Here is a 19,953-nt window from a genome sequence, read left to right on the forward strand (position 1 = left end):
TCCCCTAGTTTCTCTTCATTTGGATTCCTTAACAATGTTCCAGATTTGAGCTTTTCCCCTTCACACCTCTTCGTCCGATTTCGTTGTAAAGTCCTATCCTTTTGACCTCTTTGAAGACATTATCCCCTGATTTTTATCGAGAGTTTTCTTAGGTGACTTCGGTCATTTGAGATTTAATTAACTATAGGGGCTTGCCCTTATAGGGAGCTTTTCCGAACCCAGCTTAAAATAAACCCTATTTAATTATTTGTATTAAATAGGGGAACTTGTCGGCAAATAAAATGGTTTCGCAGACCCAAACGGACGTCATATCTTTCTTAGTTTATTTGATCGAGCTTCATCCTCAGGTCTTGTGTTTATTCTTCGGGGTAGATACAGGATTTGAGGTAGAGCGCTCTTTCATTTAAACTGTGAAAAATATGAGGTCAGTTTGATTTCGTATTTTTCTAAAATTATATATATATATGTAAATTAAAAAGTCCTTCCGAAGCGGGTGACGGGATTTCGATTCCGGCGACCGACAGCTTCTTACGGGCGACCCCCAAACGTAACTCCCCCCTTTTTAAACGCCGACAATATCCCATTGCTATATAAATGGAAATTAAGCCTAAAAAATCAGGGAGAAAATTTCTTTCCTCATGAAAAGGCAGTGGTTTATCCTTCTACAGGAATGTGAACACAGATTCAACACACAAACAAACACACACACACACACACACACACATATAGAGAGAGAGAGAGAGAGATTCAATTTGGTGCTGGACATTTAAGTACTTGAGCCTCCCTAAGCCCCTTAATAGGTTACTAATGTGTTTTGAAACTGAAGTTAATGGAAAAGTGGCCAGATTTCGCTAAATTTATCTAAAGTGATATAGAACAGACTATTTAATGGCTCAATCTTGTTATTCTTTCCTCAAACACATGGAAATACGAGTAATTTTGGTCAGAGAAAATTTGCTTTCCACATTAGAGTGAAGGGAAAAGAACAATGTTTTCAGAAGCCATCACCTACCAAAACTACAAGTATTCAGAAACTCCATCATCCCTAAAAAATTGCATTACTAAGATTGGAAGGTAGGCGATGTACATGTTTTTCAAGTACTGCAAAGAGCATCCTTTTAATGCCTCAATTTACTAAGACACGTAATGCAAGAAATAACCATATCAAAAACTTCGAAAAATGATTGTACAGAGGGAAAAGTTTTACCGAGGAATCAGTAAAGGAAGCAAGGGAATTGAGATTACCAACAGTGTCTCGAAAGCTATATTGAGAGGCTCGAAGAATGACAGCAAAAACAAGGTAGATCCAAAGAACGTATATGCTACCATGCACAACCTTATCCTGAAAAAATAGAACCAACTCATGTATAAGATCAAAAAGAAAAAAAAAAGGAAGAACAGAAAAAAGAACCATATCATTTAACATGCATCAAAAATATCTGATATCTATGCTTGGTATGGATTCAGAAGCAGAACCGCTTTAGGAAATCTTACAGACATCTGATCCATAAATTCACTACAGTTTGTCAGTGATATACTTGTATCAACATCATCATTAAACTTATGCTAATGAATTGGGCTTGGCTTTATGAATCCTTCTGCATGTACCCTTATTGAGTACAATGTTTCTTCTCTCAAGTTTATGCAGTTTTTTTTAGAAACTTTGATCCATGCTCCTTAGGTACATCCCTTTCTACGGGCAACATAGGTGCATATTGTCCGCATCATGGAATAATTCTGAAATCAAAAGTCAATTTCTAGTAACTATCTCTGATAGATTTTGCTCCCACTACATTTGTAATACAACCATTCTCACTCTATCATTCTAAATTTTGCCATTCCTTCATATTAATGTCCTTATTTTTGCCAAACTTCAAACCGTAGTTTTGGAAATGATTGCTACCCCCATGTCTAGCACACCTGCTGAGTAGAAATGATTGATACCACCATGCCAACAACTTGGTCAAGTGCTTTTATATTCCCCTAACCCATTTTCCAAAAAACTAATAACCTCCCTCATTTATAAACCTCTTTATGTTTTTATATAGAATGAGAAATTTACAGAAACATTTATAAGGATTGAACCTGAAACAAACATGTAGTTATCACATAGCAAGGTAGTCAATAAAAATTCACAAGTGAATAATGAATCGCTTATATCAGACATGAAATCACAACATGAAATGTTTAGAGGTGATCAGCCTCCTTCCGGGCTCCATTTTTTTTTCAATGAAGTTTAAATCATATTGAAATAAAAGTAACATTTAATGCTCAGGTATGACAACCTCATGACTAAGTGCACAAGCTTTCTAATCTAAGTTGCCTCTCATATTCTCCTCTACCTTTTCAAACAATGCCGGCTTCTCACTCTTTTATCAATGATATGAAACCCTCAACCATCAGTACGAATAAAAAATTAAAAGGTACCATTTATCTCTTTTAGTCGATGGTCTTTAACTTCCTTATTTGTTTTCACAAAAACTCCCTCTTGAGCCTCTCCTCCAAATAATAATGCCAGTCGAATTTAAAATGAAAAGCATCTAATGATGATATTCTTATTTAGTTGCCCAATAGCCATGAATCCATCATTGCCTCAATTGTCCTGTTTCAACACTATCAAAAGTATATTGGATTTTTTTTTTCGTTCCATGTACTTCCAAAATAAAAGAAACCTCACTCATATTTACACTTTCTAATTTTAAGGGTTTTTTTCCATTTAGGAAAATGATAGGCAAATTAAGGCACACTATTGGGCATTAAGAGAAGAGTGGGAAGAGTACCACAGTGCTGACCCTTAACAACTGATCCAACTATTTAGAAAAAAAAATCGAGTATTCATTTTAGCAAAATTATAGCTTGCATGCACTATTTTATGCATGATGTGCAATCTCATTAAGGACAGACTCCATTGTTTTTAATATTGTCACTGCTCTCTCTTAAATTCTATGTCACAGAACTCTTTATTCTCGCCCTCTTACTCCTGAACAATCAACCTTGTTTGCTGATTCTAGGGGTGATTAAGAGAATCATAGACATTTTGCATATTGGTGCAGACACAGTAGTAGCTGTAACACCTTTTCAACATGCTCACATTGTAGTTGCACTAAACATCCTAATGAACTTTGCAAGAAGACATTCAACTAAACCTCCATAGCTCAGCATGTTTCCAAAGTTGGTTCAGCCTTGCCTACTCCTATTGCCATATTTTCTGAATTAATTACACTCCATAGAAGACTATCATTGACTACTTTAAGAATCTTAAACAACTATCTCAGCATCTCATGCTGCGTCTTCTTCTGGGTTTATTCAAGCAGTCTTTATCGTCTTGAATTCTAGATTCTGATGCTTTATCCATATGATGTGGAATTCGTAACCTCTTTTATCCCTTATGATGACCTCTCTCCCTCCTATTATCAATGTCAATTAATTCTCTTCTCTAAGCTCTGGTAAAAATAACGCTAGTATTCCACATCTTTGACAATATTATACATAACAAAAAAAACTACAATTTAAATTGTCAAAAAAAAACTATAAGGCTTCTACTAAACTTTATATAAGTATATAATATACACAAAAAAAATTTAATTTGCATCAGGCACATCCTTTTTCTACAATACATCCAAAAATACATATCAAAATACTGCGATGCAAGACAAAATTGGATTATCTTATAATTACCTAACTTGCTTTTTTCCCTTATTTAATAATATTCATGGAAATATCTAATGAGCTAAAAAATTGATAGGAAAAATAATTTTAATATATAGTTTAAAATAAAATTGAAAGTAGAAAAATATATGTATTGATGATTTGTGCTAACATAAGTATTAATAATTTTAAATATAACTAGCTAAGTGATGTAACTCTAGATAAAGGCATGTTTTGATAACTAAGGATGTAAAGAACAAAATCATAAACAATAATAAAAAATGTCTACAAATAAATAAAATACAATTATCCGATATCTAATCTTTAATACACTATGCTAGCCAGATGCTAGTATGAAAATAATTATTTTACTTTTTTATTCTCATTTTTGTTAGTCTTAAGTTATCATATAATGTATGTTTAAATTTTAACACATTTACATATCATATGACCTTTACTTAGCTCAAACCCATTATCATAGTTCATAAGATTTAGATTTGTGCCAACATCATAATTATAAATAGCCTCCAATAAAAATAAGAGTACTCCAAGATGTATGACAATTATTGAGAGTCAAAAACTCTTTCCATATTAAGATTCATCTAAAAAGAATGTTTCTCTCCTTGCATAGATCATCATAATTTGTCAACCTATCTCACATGACATGACATGACATTTCATAATTTATTATTATTATTATTATTATTCTTTTAGCATTAATATTATAAGTGTTTAAAATATTGCAAGCAATGTATCAGCAATTCAGCATGTTAGCATTAACCTGTATCCAAGGCATCAACAGGCAGCATATGAAGTAACCTATGAATACTAGAATGTGAATGATATGTCAAAGTGAGTAAATATACTCCTGAAGGAGTAGCGGATATAGGAAGTTTTGTTGCCAAAATCTCTCTTTTTTCAATCTAAATATCCTTGTAATTCTGCTATTTCAATACATTTCTACTTTAACCAAAAAAGAGAGGCTTTTCTTGTGTTATGAAATGATACATAGTGCAATATGGTCAGAACGGCGTATGTGTGTATGTTGTATATAGTCTATTTTTTCTCTTATAGTAAAATACTCTTTATAAGAAAATAGTAGAAATTCTAACTAGAATAAATTATAATAAATTATAATAATAGAATTATTATTCTTCTAATTATTCTAAGAGATAATTCTAATAATCTAATATTATAGTCTAGTATTATTATATACTATGCACTGTCTATACTTTTACTTTATATTTTTTCTATTTTAAATAATATAAAAGAAGATAGACTTTTTTATAGACTTTTTATACTTTTTAAACTTTTAGACTGTACTGTGATTAAAAATCATAAGAAGAATCTAAGAAGTAAAAAATTCTAAAATTATAGAAAAATAAGAACAAAAAAAGAATATATACCCCGGAGACAAAGAGCCCAATCTACAGATCTTTTTCTTTTCCCTTTCTATCTAATTTGATTTTCTTTTCCTTGTTAATTTGAAAATAGAACTAGGAAGATAGGAATAATAATAAAAGAAAGAAAATAACAATAAGAAAAAAGGTTAAAAATCTTTTATTTTTGAGTCAATATTGTATGCAAAAATTGAGGTAAATATTAAAGAAATTTTGATCTTATCTTTTTATGTTATGGGTTAATCAATCTAGTTCACCCTCCTCGCTATTTTGAAACTTCACCCATGTGTCATCCTCCGTTTCAAAATTTAAATGTGGTGCCAATTAATAAGAAAACATCATGTGTCATTTCCATGTATTCATCTTCGCATAACAATTCATCTTTTGTTCAATTCACTGCAACATACGAAGCCAAGTCCGATGGTAGCCAGACCTAGGTTTCTATTACTTCATCTCATTTAGTGATGAGCATACCAGATTACTTTGACTTTATCTGCTGAAAAGTTAATCTAAAGGCTTATAGATGTTCAAATTACCATCAAGAAAGGAAGGTATAATTTTCCTTTCAAATCAATATTCACAGCGATACTGCCTGATCCTCATGTTGCTCTTTAAACATCAAGAATGACATTATAAATCAATTATGTGTCTGTCAAATGTAAGCATTATCATCCTCTTTATGCACTCACAACTTAATGCTTATTGTACATGCTCCATGCCAATTTTGAGGGGATTATTTTTATTAATTGGCAATTTATCAACTTTTACCAATAGTTCTGAAAAATGCCACTCCATTCTACATTATTTATCATCATAAATATCCATTTCACTTAACCCTTCACATCTTTGGCTATATTTGTTTTGTTCATTCTTCTCACCCAAGCTATAATAAACTCTCTCTATCAGTTATTCTACGCACCTTTTAGGGTTATTCCGTACTCAAAAAAAGATTATTGATGTTACAACTCTAATTGAACAATATGGATTCTCTGTCACACAATCTATGATCTTTAACTGTGATAATTAAGTAGTTATTTTCTCTGCAATCAACCTTAGCTTCCACGAGAGAACCAAAAAAATTAAAGTGGATTGCCATGATGTCAAAGATGCATTCTCAAAGAAGATTATCACTCTGCACACCCCTAGTTAAGAACAATCAGCTAATATCTTTATCAAAAATCTGGGGCCACTTTATTCTTGTAATATTTAAAACTAACAAGAGCTTACTAACATAGAGCTGCAATTTCATTGGGGAGAGCTATCATAAGAAAAAACTAGAGCGAAAAAGGTTATCATTAGAAAGTTCTATAGTAGAAAAATATACTTCCTGTTGTAAGTTATGTGTAATTAGAGGATTTTATTGAGTATATTTTTTAAACATTACAACACCTATTTAAAATGAAATAGCAAGTTTAATTGCAAAATAATTTAGTTTGGTATGAGAGCCCTAACCTTCCGGTCAGCTGCTCGATTGTTGGGATTGTGATAGGCATTGTTGGTGAAGACACCCGGAACTCCGTTTTCTTCTTTCTTCCACTTTGTTGTCGCGAAGCAACCACGATCAGAGCTTGTTGGGAAGGCATCGTTCCCAGCTAGGGGATCGCAAATCTCTCTAGGATGGCAACAAGAGGATTGCGGCTCGTTGGGAAGGCAACTAAGGGATTGCAACAGAGAACCCTCGCGATAAAGTCGCTGAGAAGGCAACTACGGGATCGTGGTTTGCGGCGTGAATCCTTGCACGCGGCTCGCTGGGAAGGCAACTAAGGGATCGCGGTAGAGGAGTTCAATCAGGAAGGGCTTCGTCTGATGGTTTTTCGTACGCAGCAGTCCTGTCATTGCTCGCCATGAAAAACAACTTAGAATTGCGACCAAAGAGTGAGGAAGTCAAGAAGCAGAGCCTTTGTTTCTGAAGTTTCACTGACGGCAGGGAAGCGAAAGATGGTTTGGCATGCGGGACAAAGAGGTGGGTTGCGACTTTGTCTGGACTAAGGCAAAGCGGATCAAATGAACTTGTGGGAAGGAAGTTGTGTGCGATCTGTAGGATATAAACTAAATCTTTGTGATTGAGAATGTCAGGCGACGGAGATAAAGCGGAGGTAAGAGATTGGAACTTCTGGGCAAGATGGATCATGAAGTTCTGAAGGACTTGAACAGATTCATACAGGGATCTAGTGTTTTAACAGGTGCCACTATCTCAGCACGTTTTCCGACTCAGCCGAGTAGACTTCCAGGAAAGTGATTAGTTTTGGCTGTCTCGAGCTCAGGTAGGACGGGTGCTCATAGGAGACCCGCGGGCGCTACAACTGCGGAGAAGTGAGACATCTGAGCAAGACATGTCCAAATCTACCCAAGGAGAGAGAGACTGTTTGACGTGGACATTCTAGAGGTCGTGGTAGTAATCTTGGGGGCAAAAGGGGTAAAAGATGGGGCTACCGGGCAAATCTGATGGTAACGAAAAACGAGAGAGAGACAAGGGTGGCCACTATCGATGAGTATCATTGGGGATGCATCTACTTTATCGTCATCTAAGAGAAACACTGCTAATTATGCTCCCTCAGCCAAAGGTGCTTGTGATGCACATGCTCTTAACTCTATATTCACCACAAGTTCATCAGATTTGATAGTACATTCTCGTGCATCTCGACATATGACAGGTGTCGCTAGTGAATTATCTTATTATACTCACCTAGCAGTTTCAGGGAGCGGAGCATTCCGACCGTTGATAGTACAACATAGTCCGTGACTGTTAAGAGTACAGTGAGATGTATCAATTATATGATTTTGTTTGATGTTTTGCATGTTTCTTCCTTTCCAGCGAACCTTTTATTCATTAATATCATCATATTCCAACTAAAATGTGTTGTTTCATTTGACATTCCAAATATGATCTTTCAAGAGTAGGGGACTATACAGAAACATGGGATTGACACGTGGCATAGTGAACTTTGGTACTTGGATAGAGAGAGAATGGAATCAGCATTGGCATCCATGGTTGAGAATGCTGGAGCGGGAGAATCTGAGAAGAGTGTGAAAAATGTACTGCTATTACATCACAGGCGCATGAGACACTCTTCGTTCAGCCTATTGAGTCGTTTGTATTCATCCTTGTATGAAAAAACAAATAAGGAGAAATTGGTGTGTGATTCTTGTGAGCTTGGTAAGCTCGCATGAGCTTTTATGTTAGTTTTGAGAATAGGAACTTTAGTGCATTTGATACATTCTGATGTAAGGGGACATTGTCCTACTAGTTCTATGAATGGTTATCGTTATTTTGTTACGTTTATTGATTGTTTTTCTCGTGTTACCTAACTATATTTTTGATGAAACAGAAGAGTGAGGTGGCAGTTTTGGCAGTTTGCTTTAAAGATTTCCAAAAGTCAATCTAGACCCAATATTGGACTGTTGTGAAAGCACTGAGATCTGATAATAGGACAGTATATATCAACAAAGCATTTTGGGACTACCTACCAGCTCAAGGGATACAACACTAAACCACATGTCCATATACACTAGCATAGATTAGAGTAGTAGATAACAAGGATTGATATCTTCTAGAGATAGCCCGGAGCATGATGATGACAATGAACATCCCACAACATTTATGGGAGCAAATAATGTTGACAACCGCTCAAGTGATTAACAGGATAGCCTCAAGAGTGTTGGAGTGGAAGTCTCCTTGTCAGATATTGAAAAGAGACTAATGGGATCCTTCAATTGAGAATATTTGGATGTGTATACTTTGTGAAAGATAACAGACCATCTGTAGGGAAGTTGGATCCCAGAGCTGTTAAATGTGTGTTTGTGAGTTATTCTACTAATAAAAAATGTTATGTTTGCTGGAGAGGAGCCCGATTGAGAAGAGACTCTTGGTGAATATGGATGTGTCATTCAGAGAGTTTAAACTATACTATACTTTGGAGGTTAATTCACCTGTCGATGACTCAACAAACACTGGAAATATTAGTCAAGAGAGAGTAAGTAGTATTGGTGATGGAGTTGAGCAAGTGAGAGCAATGTCATGTCCTGTAATGTGGGATGAATCAACTAATCAGAAGTTCAAGCCCATGACAGAGACAGGTGAATCGATTGATCGTAAGAGGTCCAATAGGCTGGTGGGCCGCCTGACCTATCTGTGCCACACTCGACCTTATATGTCTTTTGCAGTAAGTGTGGTGAGTCGCTATATGCATGGTCCAAGGAAGGGTCATACGCATGCAATGTATCAGATTCTAAGGTATCTGAAGAGTCCACCAGAGAAAAGGGTTGATATTCAGAAAGAATAGACATGTAAATTTTGAAGGCTTTTGTGATTCTGACTGAGCAAGTTGTGCTGATGACAGACGATCCACATCAGGATACTGCATGTTTTTAGGCCAAAACTTCGTCTCGCGGAATAGCAAAAAACAATCAGTTGTAGCAAGATCAACAACAGAGGCAGAATATAGAGTCGTGGCATTAGTTGTTGCTGAGATGATGTGACTGAAAGCCTTGTTGGTTGAACTCAAAGTAGACCGGAGAACTCAAATGAAGTGTTGTGACAACAAGTCGACAATCAACATTGCTAACAACCTGGTGCAACACGATAAAACTAAACATTTGGAAATTAATAGATTCTTAATCAAGTAGAAGCTAAATAACGAATTGTTGGAACTAAGTCGTGTAGCTACTCGAGAGCAGGTGGACGACTGCCTCACAAAAGAGCTTAATTCAGTGGAGCTAGGTAGATTATGTGACAAGATGGGCTTAGTTAATATCTTTCGCCCATCTGGGGGAGCATTGTGAGTTAGGTATAATAAGAGGGTTTTATGGAATTTATTTGTTAAATATTGCAGCACCTATTTAAAAACATATATTGAATGAAATAGAAAGTTTAATTGCAAAATCATTAACATTACGATCTTGTAACTTCTTAGTTAAGGATAATCTCCCCTTTATTATTTTTAAGCACAGGAATTAAACAAATAACATAGAGGGAATTTTTCCTCCATGTTCAAAGAGTACATGCTACATATTAAAAGTCAGGTGTTGCAATTCATATGTGCCGCCTCTCAATCAACCAACACCAACACAGTCTATTTATCACTAGGTATTTGAAAAATAAAAATCAAATGAATAATTTTTTTTTCTTTTTTGCTTCATTCTTTAATTTTATTATTTTAAACAATGAAATGTTACTGCAAAACTGTTGTGAGATATGTACTTCCTGGCATAGAAATAAGACGAAAAAGAACACAAGCAAACACAGATCGTTTACATGGTTCAATCCAACTGAATCTATGTCCACAGAAGGGAATCAATCAAATAGTTCACTAAGGCAAAAGAAATGGAGAATACATAGCTTATACATAGAGATGAGCCCTCATCTTCCTTCTATGACCTCCCTCTCAAGCGACACCTTGATACAAGGCCTCAAGATGCTCTCCTCCTCTCTAGCTCTCTAGCTATTATCTCCTCCTTCGTGGTAGCTTAAGATCTTTTCCCTTGCTCTCCTAAGTCTCACACCCTCTCTATTTATAGAAGCAAGAGAGTGGTAGGTGGGAGGTAGGTGAGCGGTAGGTGAGCGGTAGGTGAGATGTGGTAGGTGAGCGGTACCACATTACAAAAATGTCCTTTTACCTTAGTTCAATAATTGGAGGTCAAAATAACAATTCTCCACCTTGACCCTCAATTAAGAAGCTTCAAATTAAAGATTCCCTCCACATCGCCCCTGAGGAGCCCTCAGCCCTTGCTTGAGTTTGCTAAGTCCAAACAATACATGGACTTAGCAATCACGATTCTTCCGATAAGAGAGTACAACCCTTTTTTTCTGACTCCTTGTATGACGACACGAGGGCCTTTGGTTACTTTGATGCAGTCATTCTCTGCCTTGAACGAGCATCCTCTTGACTCCAGCATACCTAAAGAAATCAAATTTCTTTTGAGCTCTGGTACCCATCAAACATCCTTATCCTGATTGATCCACTTCCAACAACCCTGTGAGCTTTATTGTCTCCCAGTAGATAGGACCCATCATTTTCATGTTGCGGTGTCTCGAACCAGTCTTTGTGAGGACACATGTGGAAAGAATACCCTGAGTCAAGGATCCACTCCTTACTGGATTCAGATTCTGTGATCACCAGGGCCTCAGCAGAATCGTAGTCATCAGAGGCTACACTTGTTTCTCCTGATTCTTCTGGCTCTTCTTGGTACTTATTCTTCCTGTCTAAGCAGTTCCTCTTGAAATGACCGTCCTTATGACAATGATAGCACTTGAAAGATCCCCTTAATGACTCATTCCCATCATCCTTGCTTGAACTTGAATTGTACTGACCATTTCTTGAATCTTTTCTGTTTGATCTTCCTCTGATAATAAGACTATCTCCGCTGACTTCCTTATCTCTATCATGCTTCATCTAAAGTTTTTTGGCTCTAATCAGAGATTGAACCTCCTCCAGAGTAATAGTTTGCACCCTTCCATAGAGCATCGCATCCTTGAAATGCTCGTAGCTCTTAAGAATAGAGTTTAGCAACAATAATGTCTTGTCCTCATCGTCCATCTTGACGTCGATGTTCTCGAGGTCGTCGATGATCTTGTTGAACTCGTAGATCTGCTCTGAGACAGATTTGTCTTCATGCATTTTGAAGGAGTATAGGCGCTGCTTCAGAAAGAGCCTATTAGCCAGAGACTTTGTCGGGTAGAGTACCTCGAGTTTGGCCCAAAGTGCTTGAACTGTTGTCTCCCTCGACACCTCCCTTAGAACTTTGTCGCTCAGGCTCAAGATTATCAAACTGTGAGCCTTGTCCAGCATGCCGATCTTCTCCTTCTCGGTCATGTCGGCCGACAATGCCGCCGACCCTTGCAAAGCTTCTGCAACACCCTGTTGAATCAATAGAGCTCTCATATTTACTCTCCATAGGCCGAAGTCGTTCTTCCCGTTGAATTTCTCAATGTCGAATTTGACGGAACTCATTGTCGTGGCTAGAATTTCTTCCAATGATATCTACCTGCTGCCCTTCCAAGAACTAGGCTTCTCCCCGTGAACTCCACTGCCTTTGCCAACCGAACAGAGAGCTCTGATCCCTTCTGACAAAGATCACACCTGGTCACCGGAGAAAACTTCCTAATTTGTGCTCGCGCCTCCTTCCCGCAGACACTCCTCTGCGTCTAGCGGAACAAATCAAGAATTCCTCCTCTGCCTCTCACACGATAATAACTGCCTCTCTGCCTCTCCAGAGCCGCCGCGCCTCGCCAAACTACTCAGGTCCTCCTGCTTCACGAACTCCCGAACAGGGAACTCCCCTAACCATTCTCTGCGCGATCTCCATCTCTTCCCTCTGGCCGAGCTGCTCGAAAGTCTGAAATCCTCTGTTGGCAGCCCTGTCGCAAATTTTTGGCCCTCTCTCGATGATTGTTCCTCCTCCGTCTCGCCGAACCGCACAACCTGCGGTGCGAATCCAGTCGATCAAAGCTTCCACTGCTCACCGAATCTGACGCGATTTGACTGCCTGCGATGCGATCAGTTTGCTCCTCCGTTCGTGAATGTCAAGCTCCTATTCTTCGTACGCGGACACCTCTAGCCAAGAAGTATGGATCTTCCCACAGACGGAGCCAATTGTTGTAAGATATGTACTTCCTGGCATAGAAATGAGACGAAAAAGAACACAAGCAAACACAGATCGTTTAAGTGGTTCAATCTAACTGGATCTACGTCCACGGAAGGGAATCAATCAAATAGTTCACTAAGACAAAAGAAATGGAGAATACATAGCTTATACATAGAGATGAGCCCCCATCTTCCTTCTATGACCTCCATCTCAAACAACACTTTGATACAAGGCCTAAAGATGCTCTCCTCCTCTCTAGCTCTCTAGCTATTCTCTCCTCCTTCGTGGTAGCTTAAGATCTCTTCCCTTGCTCTCCTAAGCCTCACACCCTCTCTATTTATAGAAGCAAGAGAGTGGTAGGTGAGAGGTAGGTGAGCGGTAGGTGAGCGGTAGGTGAACGGTAGGTGAGATGTGGTCAGTGAGCGGTACCACATTACAAAAATGCCCTTTTACCTTAGTTCAATAATTGGGGGTCAAAATAACAAAAACAGTATAACAATTAACAACACATACTTCTCCTTTCTCTCCCCCATATTTCTTTCGTTTTCTTTCCTATTTTGTTTTTAAAAACACCTCTTTGAAACCATTATGCATTGGAATGCTGGCTATATGGCAATGATACAGAAACTGAATTTTTTATACTCATATTTTCACATAATTCTAATAAATTATTTTATCCACCACAACTCCCACACAAAACAAGCCCCTATACAAATGAAACACGATTGAGTGACTAAAATCACAGCATACTCCTAAATTTTGAGGTTCTACTAGATAGAAAATTAAATCTTTAACATCCAAGCAATTTTGGGCATCAAAGGCATGGTTTTAACTAGGAGAGCTGCAGACGAGCAATTTTCCAATATGATGAAAATGTTCATCCTGTTGCGAGCAGCATCATTAAATTTGTAAACATATAATATTAGTGGACTGCAAAACTTTTCAAAAAAAAAAAAGGAAATAACGGATGTTGTTGGAATTATAATGAAGAAAAAGAACATCTAAGCCATTCCACCTGCACTTCCAATAAAATTAAGGCTACATTACCAAAACAAATCGGCAGCTAGCACCAGCACTAAAGCGGAATATAAACGAAAGTATTTGCTCAGTGTTACTGTAGGGGATATGTACAACAGTTCTAACCGTGCATTGACAAGTGACTGAAATATCTGTGGATAGAAAATAAAAAATATAGCCTGTAAATAAATTCTTACATTCATTAAAAGCTATAAAAAGTGGAATGTATAAGCTTAGCAAATTTTACCTTGAAGGAACAAAGAACAACCAGCCAAATTGACCAGAGTACCATTTGTGATATAGTAGGCGGAACAACCAATGGAAGTAAAGTTCCCTGATGAAAAACAGTGGATGAATAACAATATGGAAGGTGCTCACGAAATCATAATTAGAAAATTGTCAAAGCATTTTCACTAAAAAAATCAGTTAAGGCAAAGCCCAATTTCAAAATCATATAGGTTGTTACAAATGATGTCAAAGCAATACACAGATTTGAAGATAAAAAAATTTGTGAATGATTTTGGGTTAAGAAAAATGATGAGGAGGTTAGTTACTTAAGTGACCGAGATTGTGAAAAAACATTGAGGCATCTTTTAGCGTAACTATAGAAACTTCATAAAAAACTCCAAACTTAGAAATGCTCATGCGGGAAAACTCTTAGGATTGGTGACTTCCTAGAAAGTTAGACCAATTGGACCAAATTGTGAGGACAATAGGCCAAAATGGACAATATCTCGATGAATAAGGGTTTGGGTTGTTACAAAATGTGAAACTCCTAAAGGAGAATAAAATTGAACTCTTAAACATCAAGGTATTGTTTGGTGTAATTGTTGGAATTTGATCAGGAACTTAAAAAAAACTTTGTGCTTATAGGTTCACTAGTGAGAAGTTACACCAGTGAAACAAAACAGTGAAGCCATAAGGCCAGAGTGGACAATATAACGATGGATGAGAGCTTGATTTGTTACAACTATGGTACAAGCCTTAAGAAGATAACAATTGCAGAAGGCTTAAGAGAGAATCGCTTCGTGGCAACTACGGCATAAGTATTAAACAAGAAGATTGTGACACAAATCTTAAGGGGTGTTTGGTAGCATACTATTTTCGGAACATAACTGCAACAGAGCTCTAACAAATGATAGTTGTGGCATAAAACTTGAGGGATATGAGTGTGACTCAAAATTTGAGGGAAACAACCATGGTGAAAGTCATAATTTCAATGGCAATTGTGTCCAAAGAGAAAATTTTCTCATGAAGTGGCGATTGTTGCGGCAATGCAAATGTTGGTACATACCTTGATGCAGCTACAGTGGTCACAAGCAAAGATTGTTTAAAAAAACTCATGATGTGTCGATAAATATGGCAAGAATGAAGGTTGCAGCATATGCCATGGTGTTTGTGTGACGGAGAAGCCGCAGCAGAGCAACAACGGGATTCCCGTCTTCTAATCCTTCGGCGCCAGAGAAGAGTCATAACGGAATCGCAGCAAACAGAACTCCAAAACTCTTTAACGTGCCCTTGGATTGGATGGAAAAGCAACGACGTAATCAAGGCGTACAAAGACCTTCGAAAATCCCGTTTTTTCTCCCTGCTCCGTCCCTCCTTCTGATCCAAAGCCATGGCCTCCTCCTGTTCGCCAAACCGAGAGCCACAAGCGAGCGGGAAAAGCAACAGCGGGAGAGCAGAGTGCAGCGATCTCCGAAAATCCCATCTTTCTCTCGTTCCGCTCCTACCGAGCCAAGCCCAACAAAAGTCAAACCCCCTTGTTCATCCCAGTCGTCCCAGGCCCAGGCCCTTGCTATATATATATATTTTTTTATTCAAAATCATTGAGATTCTTGCTTGATTGAATCCTAGCCATTCATTCAATCTTGATTCTATGTCTGAGATTCTAATAATTAATTTTACTTGGATTAGCCGTTAAGGACGTAGTAGTTTTTTCTCAACAATATATATATATATATATATATATATATATATATAAACCATACTACATATATATTTTTTGTATATATGCATATAAATCAAGGGGATATAGATATAAAGCGCGCGCCAGAGAGAATTATATAAGAAATTGTGTTTTCATGTTTTAATAGAGGTTAAATATAAGATCATGTGCGTCTTATAAATTGATGGATTGGAAAATCACTTCCGATTTTAGTATCAGCATCTCACTACATAATCAGTGCGTCTTATAGACAATTAGGCGAGCTAGACACCTAAGTGTAGCCCCCTAAACGGGGGCAACGTCAAGAGCCTGTCAAAATTTCAGATGAATTTAGATTTACAAATAATATAAAAACATAAATTATTTGGACTTTAAAAATGACATAACATTAAAAAAAACATGAATGTTACACTTAAAATACGGTTGAAATCATTTCAAAAGAATAAATTAGGAGTGTGTTTGGGGCAGCTTGTCCTGAAACGCGACCCATGGGTGGCCCGTGGGGTTCAACCCGTGGTCTGTGTTTGGTGTAAGAACCCAACCGCGATTTCGAATAAACAGCCGAAACGTGTTTTTCAAATGGTGATGCGGCGTTTTGAAAATGTCACTCACACTTATAAACTTCCCCCAAACAGCCCCTAAAGGTGCTTGAGACTTGCACGAGATTCATGAAAAATTGAAGGACTAGTTAGTTAATATAATTGGACTTCTCTTTAGCTCAAATTTGATTATATTTGAAAAGTGAACAAATAAAAATCTACATCTTAATGCAAAAGTCTTTGTATGTGATCCATTTTAATACATAACTTCGGGCTAAATTAAATCACATAATTATCATTTATAAATGCTAAACTATGACTTAATATGTATTTTTGTTGTAAGACCTGCAATTCTAATTTGCAAGTAGACGGGAGGTGTTCTTTTTAAAGCCTAAAAATATAATTTTGCATGCACTTTCAATGAAGGTTATGCTTCAACTAAAAAAAATTGTCTTAAAATATGTGCGAGTAAACCATGACCTTTCAATTAATTATCCAAGTGCTGTTAAATTATGTGCAGATGGAAAATGTTGTAATTTGAAGGACATGTCACAATGTGATCCAATATATTTGTATAATCTCAAAATTAATTCTAATTTACCTGCATATGCTCTAGCTAGAGTTCTAAATGTTTTAATGAATAGCTTAGGAATATTGTGCGGGTTAAAATCAAACTTACACTCTAATAGTTCATATTTAAAAATAATCAATTAGGTTTCCTTGTCTATAAGTCAATGTTGTAAGTTTCATCCAACTAGTTTGATCATCATTCTCTTAAGAACTGAAATTGATGAATTTGGTAATTTTAAAATAACGTCTAAATAGTTAATATAACAAGTTACTAAGTCCAAATTATCTAGTATGATGCTCCTCCTAATCAGGACTTGAGTTGACATTATTAATATATTAAAGATATCAAAATTGACAAATTTCAAATAAATCTTAAGCATAAATGTTTTAAATGTCAAATCCTCAATGATGATTGAGATGAAAAAATATTTCAATCGGAGGGATGTATTTTCAAGATTAAGTTTTAAAATATATTTGAATAAATTCAAATGATATAAACTATGAACTCGATCCACTATAAACAAAATAGAGTTGATAAGGTTCAATGTCAATTAATGTATCAATTATGAATTTGATTTTTTGTAAGTAGAGCAAAGTTGACAATGTTAAAATTCAAACATATGTTAATATTCAGCCCGATCTTTTACGAGCAAGAAGTAAAGTCTACAGAGTTCAAATCACTCAATTAAATCTCCGATGATGGCCAAGTTGATAGAAGTTTTCAATTGGAGAGATCTATTCGAAGTTTATTTCAATAAATTCAAATAATACATATATGTATAAACTTAATCCTCTGTATGCATGATAGAGTTGACAACGTTCATGTTTCATCAAGTGTTAATGGTGAATCTAATCTCTTACAAGCAAGCTGTAAAGTTGATAGGGTTCAAATCAAGCATTCAAATCTCCGATGATGACAGAGTTGATATAATATTTCAACTAGAGATGTTAATTCTTAAAAACAAGATTTCAAAATAACAAGCAAAAATATTTAAGTAAAATTAATCATAAAAAACTTAAATCAAATTTCGTCCACCATCCACAACAATTTGTCAAGAGTAACAATTTTTTTTATTGACTTCAACTCACACATAATGATTTTCACATCAAATATAACATTATATTCACACTCAAAGTAATGTCATGTCAGTAAGGACGTGACCAAAGTACTCTGTTCACGTGGTTTTGTTGTCAAATGACACCATAAAATAACAGTTATAACCAGAACCTTTTGATCGGGTGTTTACCACCAAATGACACCATTATATTATAATTACGATCGCAGCCCGTATGCACCGCAACGACTATATATCATTTGAGTTGTGAACCATAAGAGTACAATTGATTAATCAAAGCAAAACCCCATATCAAAAAGTCATTACAAAAACGTAGGTGAAATCTCTAGATAGTGTCTTATCTATAATCTAATTTGTCTTCTCAAAAGTTGGACGCTTAAAGCTCTCTCAACACAACAAAAACAGAGGGTCTGGGGTGTTGAAATTTTTTAGAGTTCGCAATAGATATCAACAACAAAGACAAATCATGTCATTGCATAACTAAAATATAATATAATGCTATCATTGTTTTGATCCATCGATTCGTCTGTATGATTACCAGTAATAGGTTTCATTAGGGATTTGAATATACCACATCACAGACCTCAATATCGCAAGTGAATCAGTGGTAATAGAGAGAAGTTTCGATAATAATTTTAGCAAAAAATAACCTCCCTCATTAAACATATTTACACATAACATATAGGGTCTGACCCAAGCTATATTTCTCTCTAGTTAATCAAGTCTTGCCAAAAAGCAACATAGGTGCTCAAGCGTATTCTTTAGTACCTGCTTCTAAGGATGAGAGATCTGTCATCAAACAAATTCACAAAACTAAATAACTTTTCTTAATTATTTACAAGATATTGAGTTCCATTACTATAAAAATGCTTTTTAAACCTATTTCCTTTGCCATGAAAGATGTGAACTAAAACTACAAGGACCTAAAGGTCCACTTTGACAATTGTAATAGCATCAGTTATATAAAAAAAAAATTAGAAAAATGCAATATTTCCACTGAGTAGTTTAAGTTCTTCGAATTAAAATTTGAGGAAAAATAATTCCTTATTGCTGTAAATAAAAAATGATGTCATTTTTGCTTGGAGTAGATGCAGAAAACCTCACTTCTAAAGTACATTACATAAGCATATAAATGCTAGCAAAAAAAATGAATGCAAATATGTATTAAAGATAGCGTGTTAATTGACTTTTGTGCTCGAAGTTCATGAACTAGACTGCCATTTAACCTATGAGTTACTAAATTCTCCAATCAAATTGTGACACAAAAGAATAAACAAGAAGCAATCTCAAGTGACCAAAAATGACATTAATAAAAGGATAATCACCTTTTTTTGGGGGGAGGAAGGAAAAGAATAATCACCTTGTAAAGAACATAATCAACATGTTGTTCCAACACTTTTTGATACTCTGAAAGATATATTTGCTCAAAGAATATTGCCTGAAATTAAATGAATAACTAATTAAATGACAAAAAAATGTCAATAACATGCTAGAAAGAAACAACAAAATGACAAGGGATGTTGGGCAACCTGATGTAGAAAATAAAATTCATATTCTATAGCAATCAACAAAAAATAAAAAATCAATAGCAATCACATCCAAAACAAAATAAGCATGCAAAATATCAAAGCACTTCTTATAGAAAATGAGTTACTTAGAACATCCAAAATCAATCATTCACTCATAACCAAAACTTATAACAAAAAATGAAGTAACATTAGCAACAAAAGAATGCATAAGCTGAAAAATCCCAACTGATGCAAGGCATACACATAGTCATATGACATGTTCTCAAAGTAAAGCACTACATCAAGCCAAAGTATGGTTGTAATTCTTAGTAGGATTATTATTGAATAACTTTCTTGCTAGCAATTTTGTCCAAGACTTGGTCGTTGGCTTACCAAAGAACATGGTGAACTCTTTTCTATCTTAGGCAGCATGCCTTCTCCACTTTATTTTCAACCCTCATCCCCCTCTCCATGACCACCAACCATCACCCCCTCCTCAAATAATCAATATTATTGAAAGTGTCTTAGTCCTATAAAAGCAAAGTTGTAATCCTTAGTTTTACTATTATTGAAGAAAAAAATTACAATTGCTTTCTTACAACTTCTACCAAAGCTTGGTGGTCAACTTATCAAAGAAGTTTTGCTTAACATTTTCTATCAAGT

At 36.0% G+C, this 19,953-nt stretch overlaps 1 protein-coding gene across 3 annotated transcripts in view; it reads right to left on the bottom strand.

Annotated features, from left to right (window-relative positions):
• LOC110023015 (E3 ubiquitin protein ligase RIN2-like) overlaps nt 1-19,953 on the bottom strand; it is a 38,493-nt gene that overhangs the window by 14,696 nt on the left and 3,844 nt on the right. For 2 of the 3 annotated variants that reach the window (XM_020722220.1, XM_020722228.1), the window contains exons 3-6: nt 19,143-19,220; nt 13,897-13,983; nt 13,680-13,801; nt 1,246-1,342 (exon numbers count right to left, since the gene is read on the bottom strand). In XM_020722220.1, coding sequence (XP_020577879.1) covers nt 1,246-1,342; nt 13,680-13,801; nt 13,897-13,983; nt 19,143-19,220 — 384 coding nt within the window. Of the gene's footprint in view, nt 1-1,245; nt 1,343-13,679; nt 13,802-13,896; nt 13,984-19,107; nt 19,221-19,953 lie in introns of all 3 variants that reach the window. The other variant, XM_020722237.1, reaches the window with a different exon arrangement.

Source organism: Phalaenopsis equestris, unplaced genomic scaffold (genome assembly GCF_001263595.1).
Source record: "Phalaenopsis equestris unplaced genomic scaffold, ASM126359v1 Scaffold000002, whole genome shotgun sequence".
NCBI lineage: Eukaryota > Viridiplantae > Streptophyta > Magnoliopsida > Asparagales > Orchidaceae > Phalaenopsis > Phalaenopsis equestris.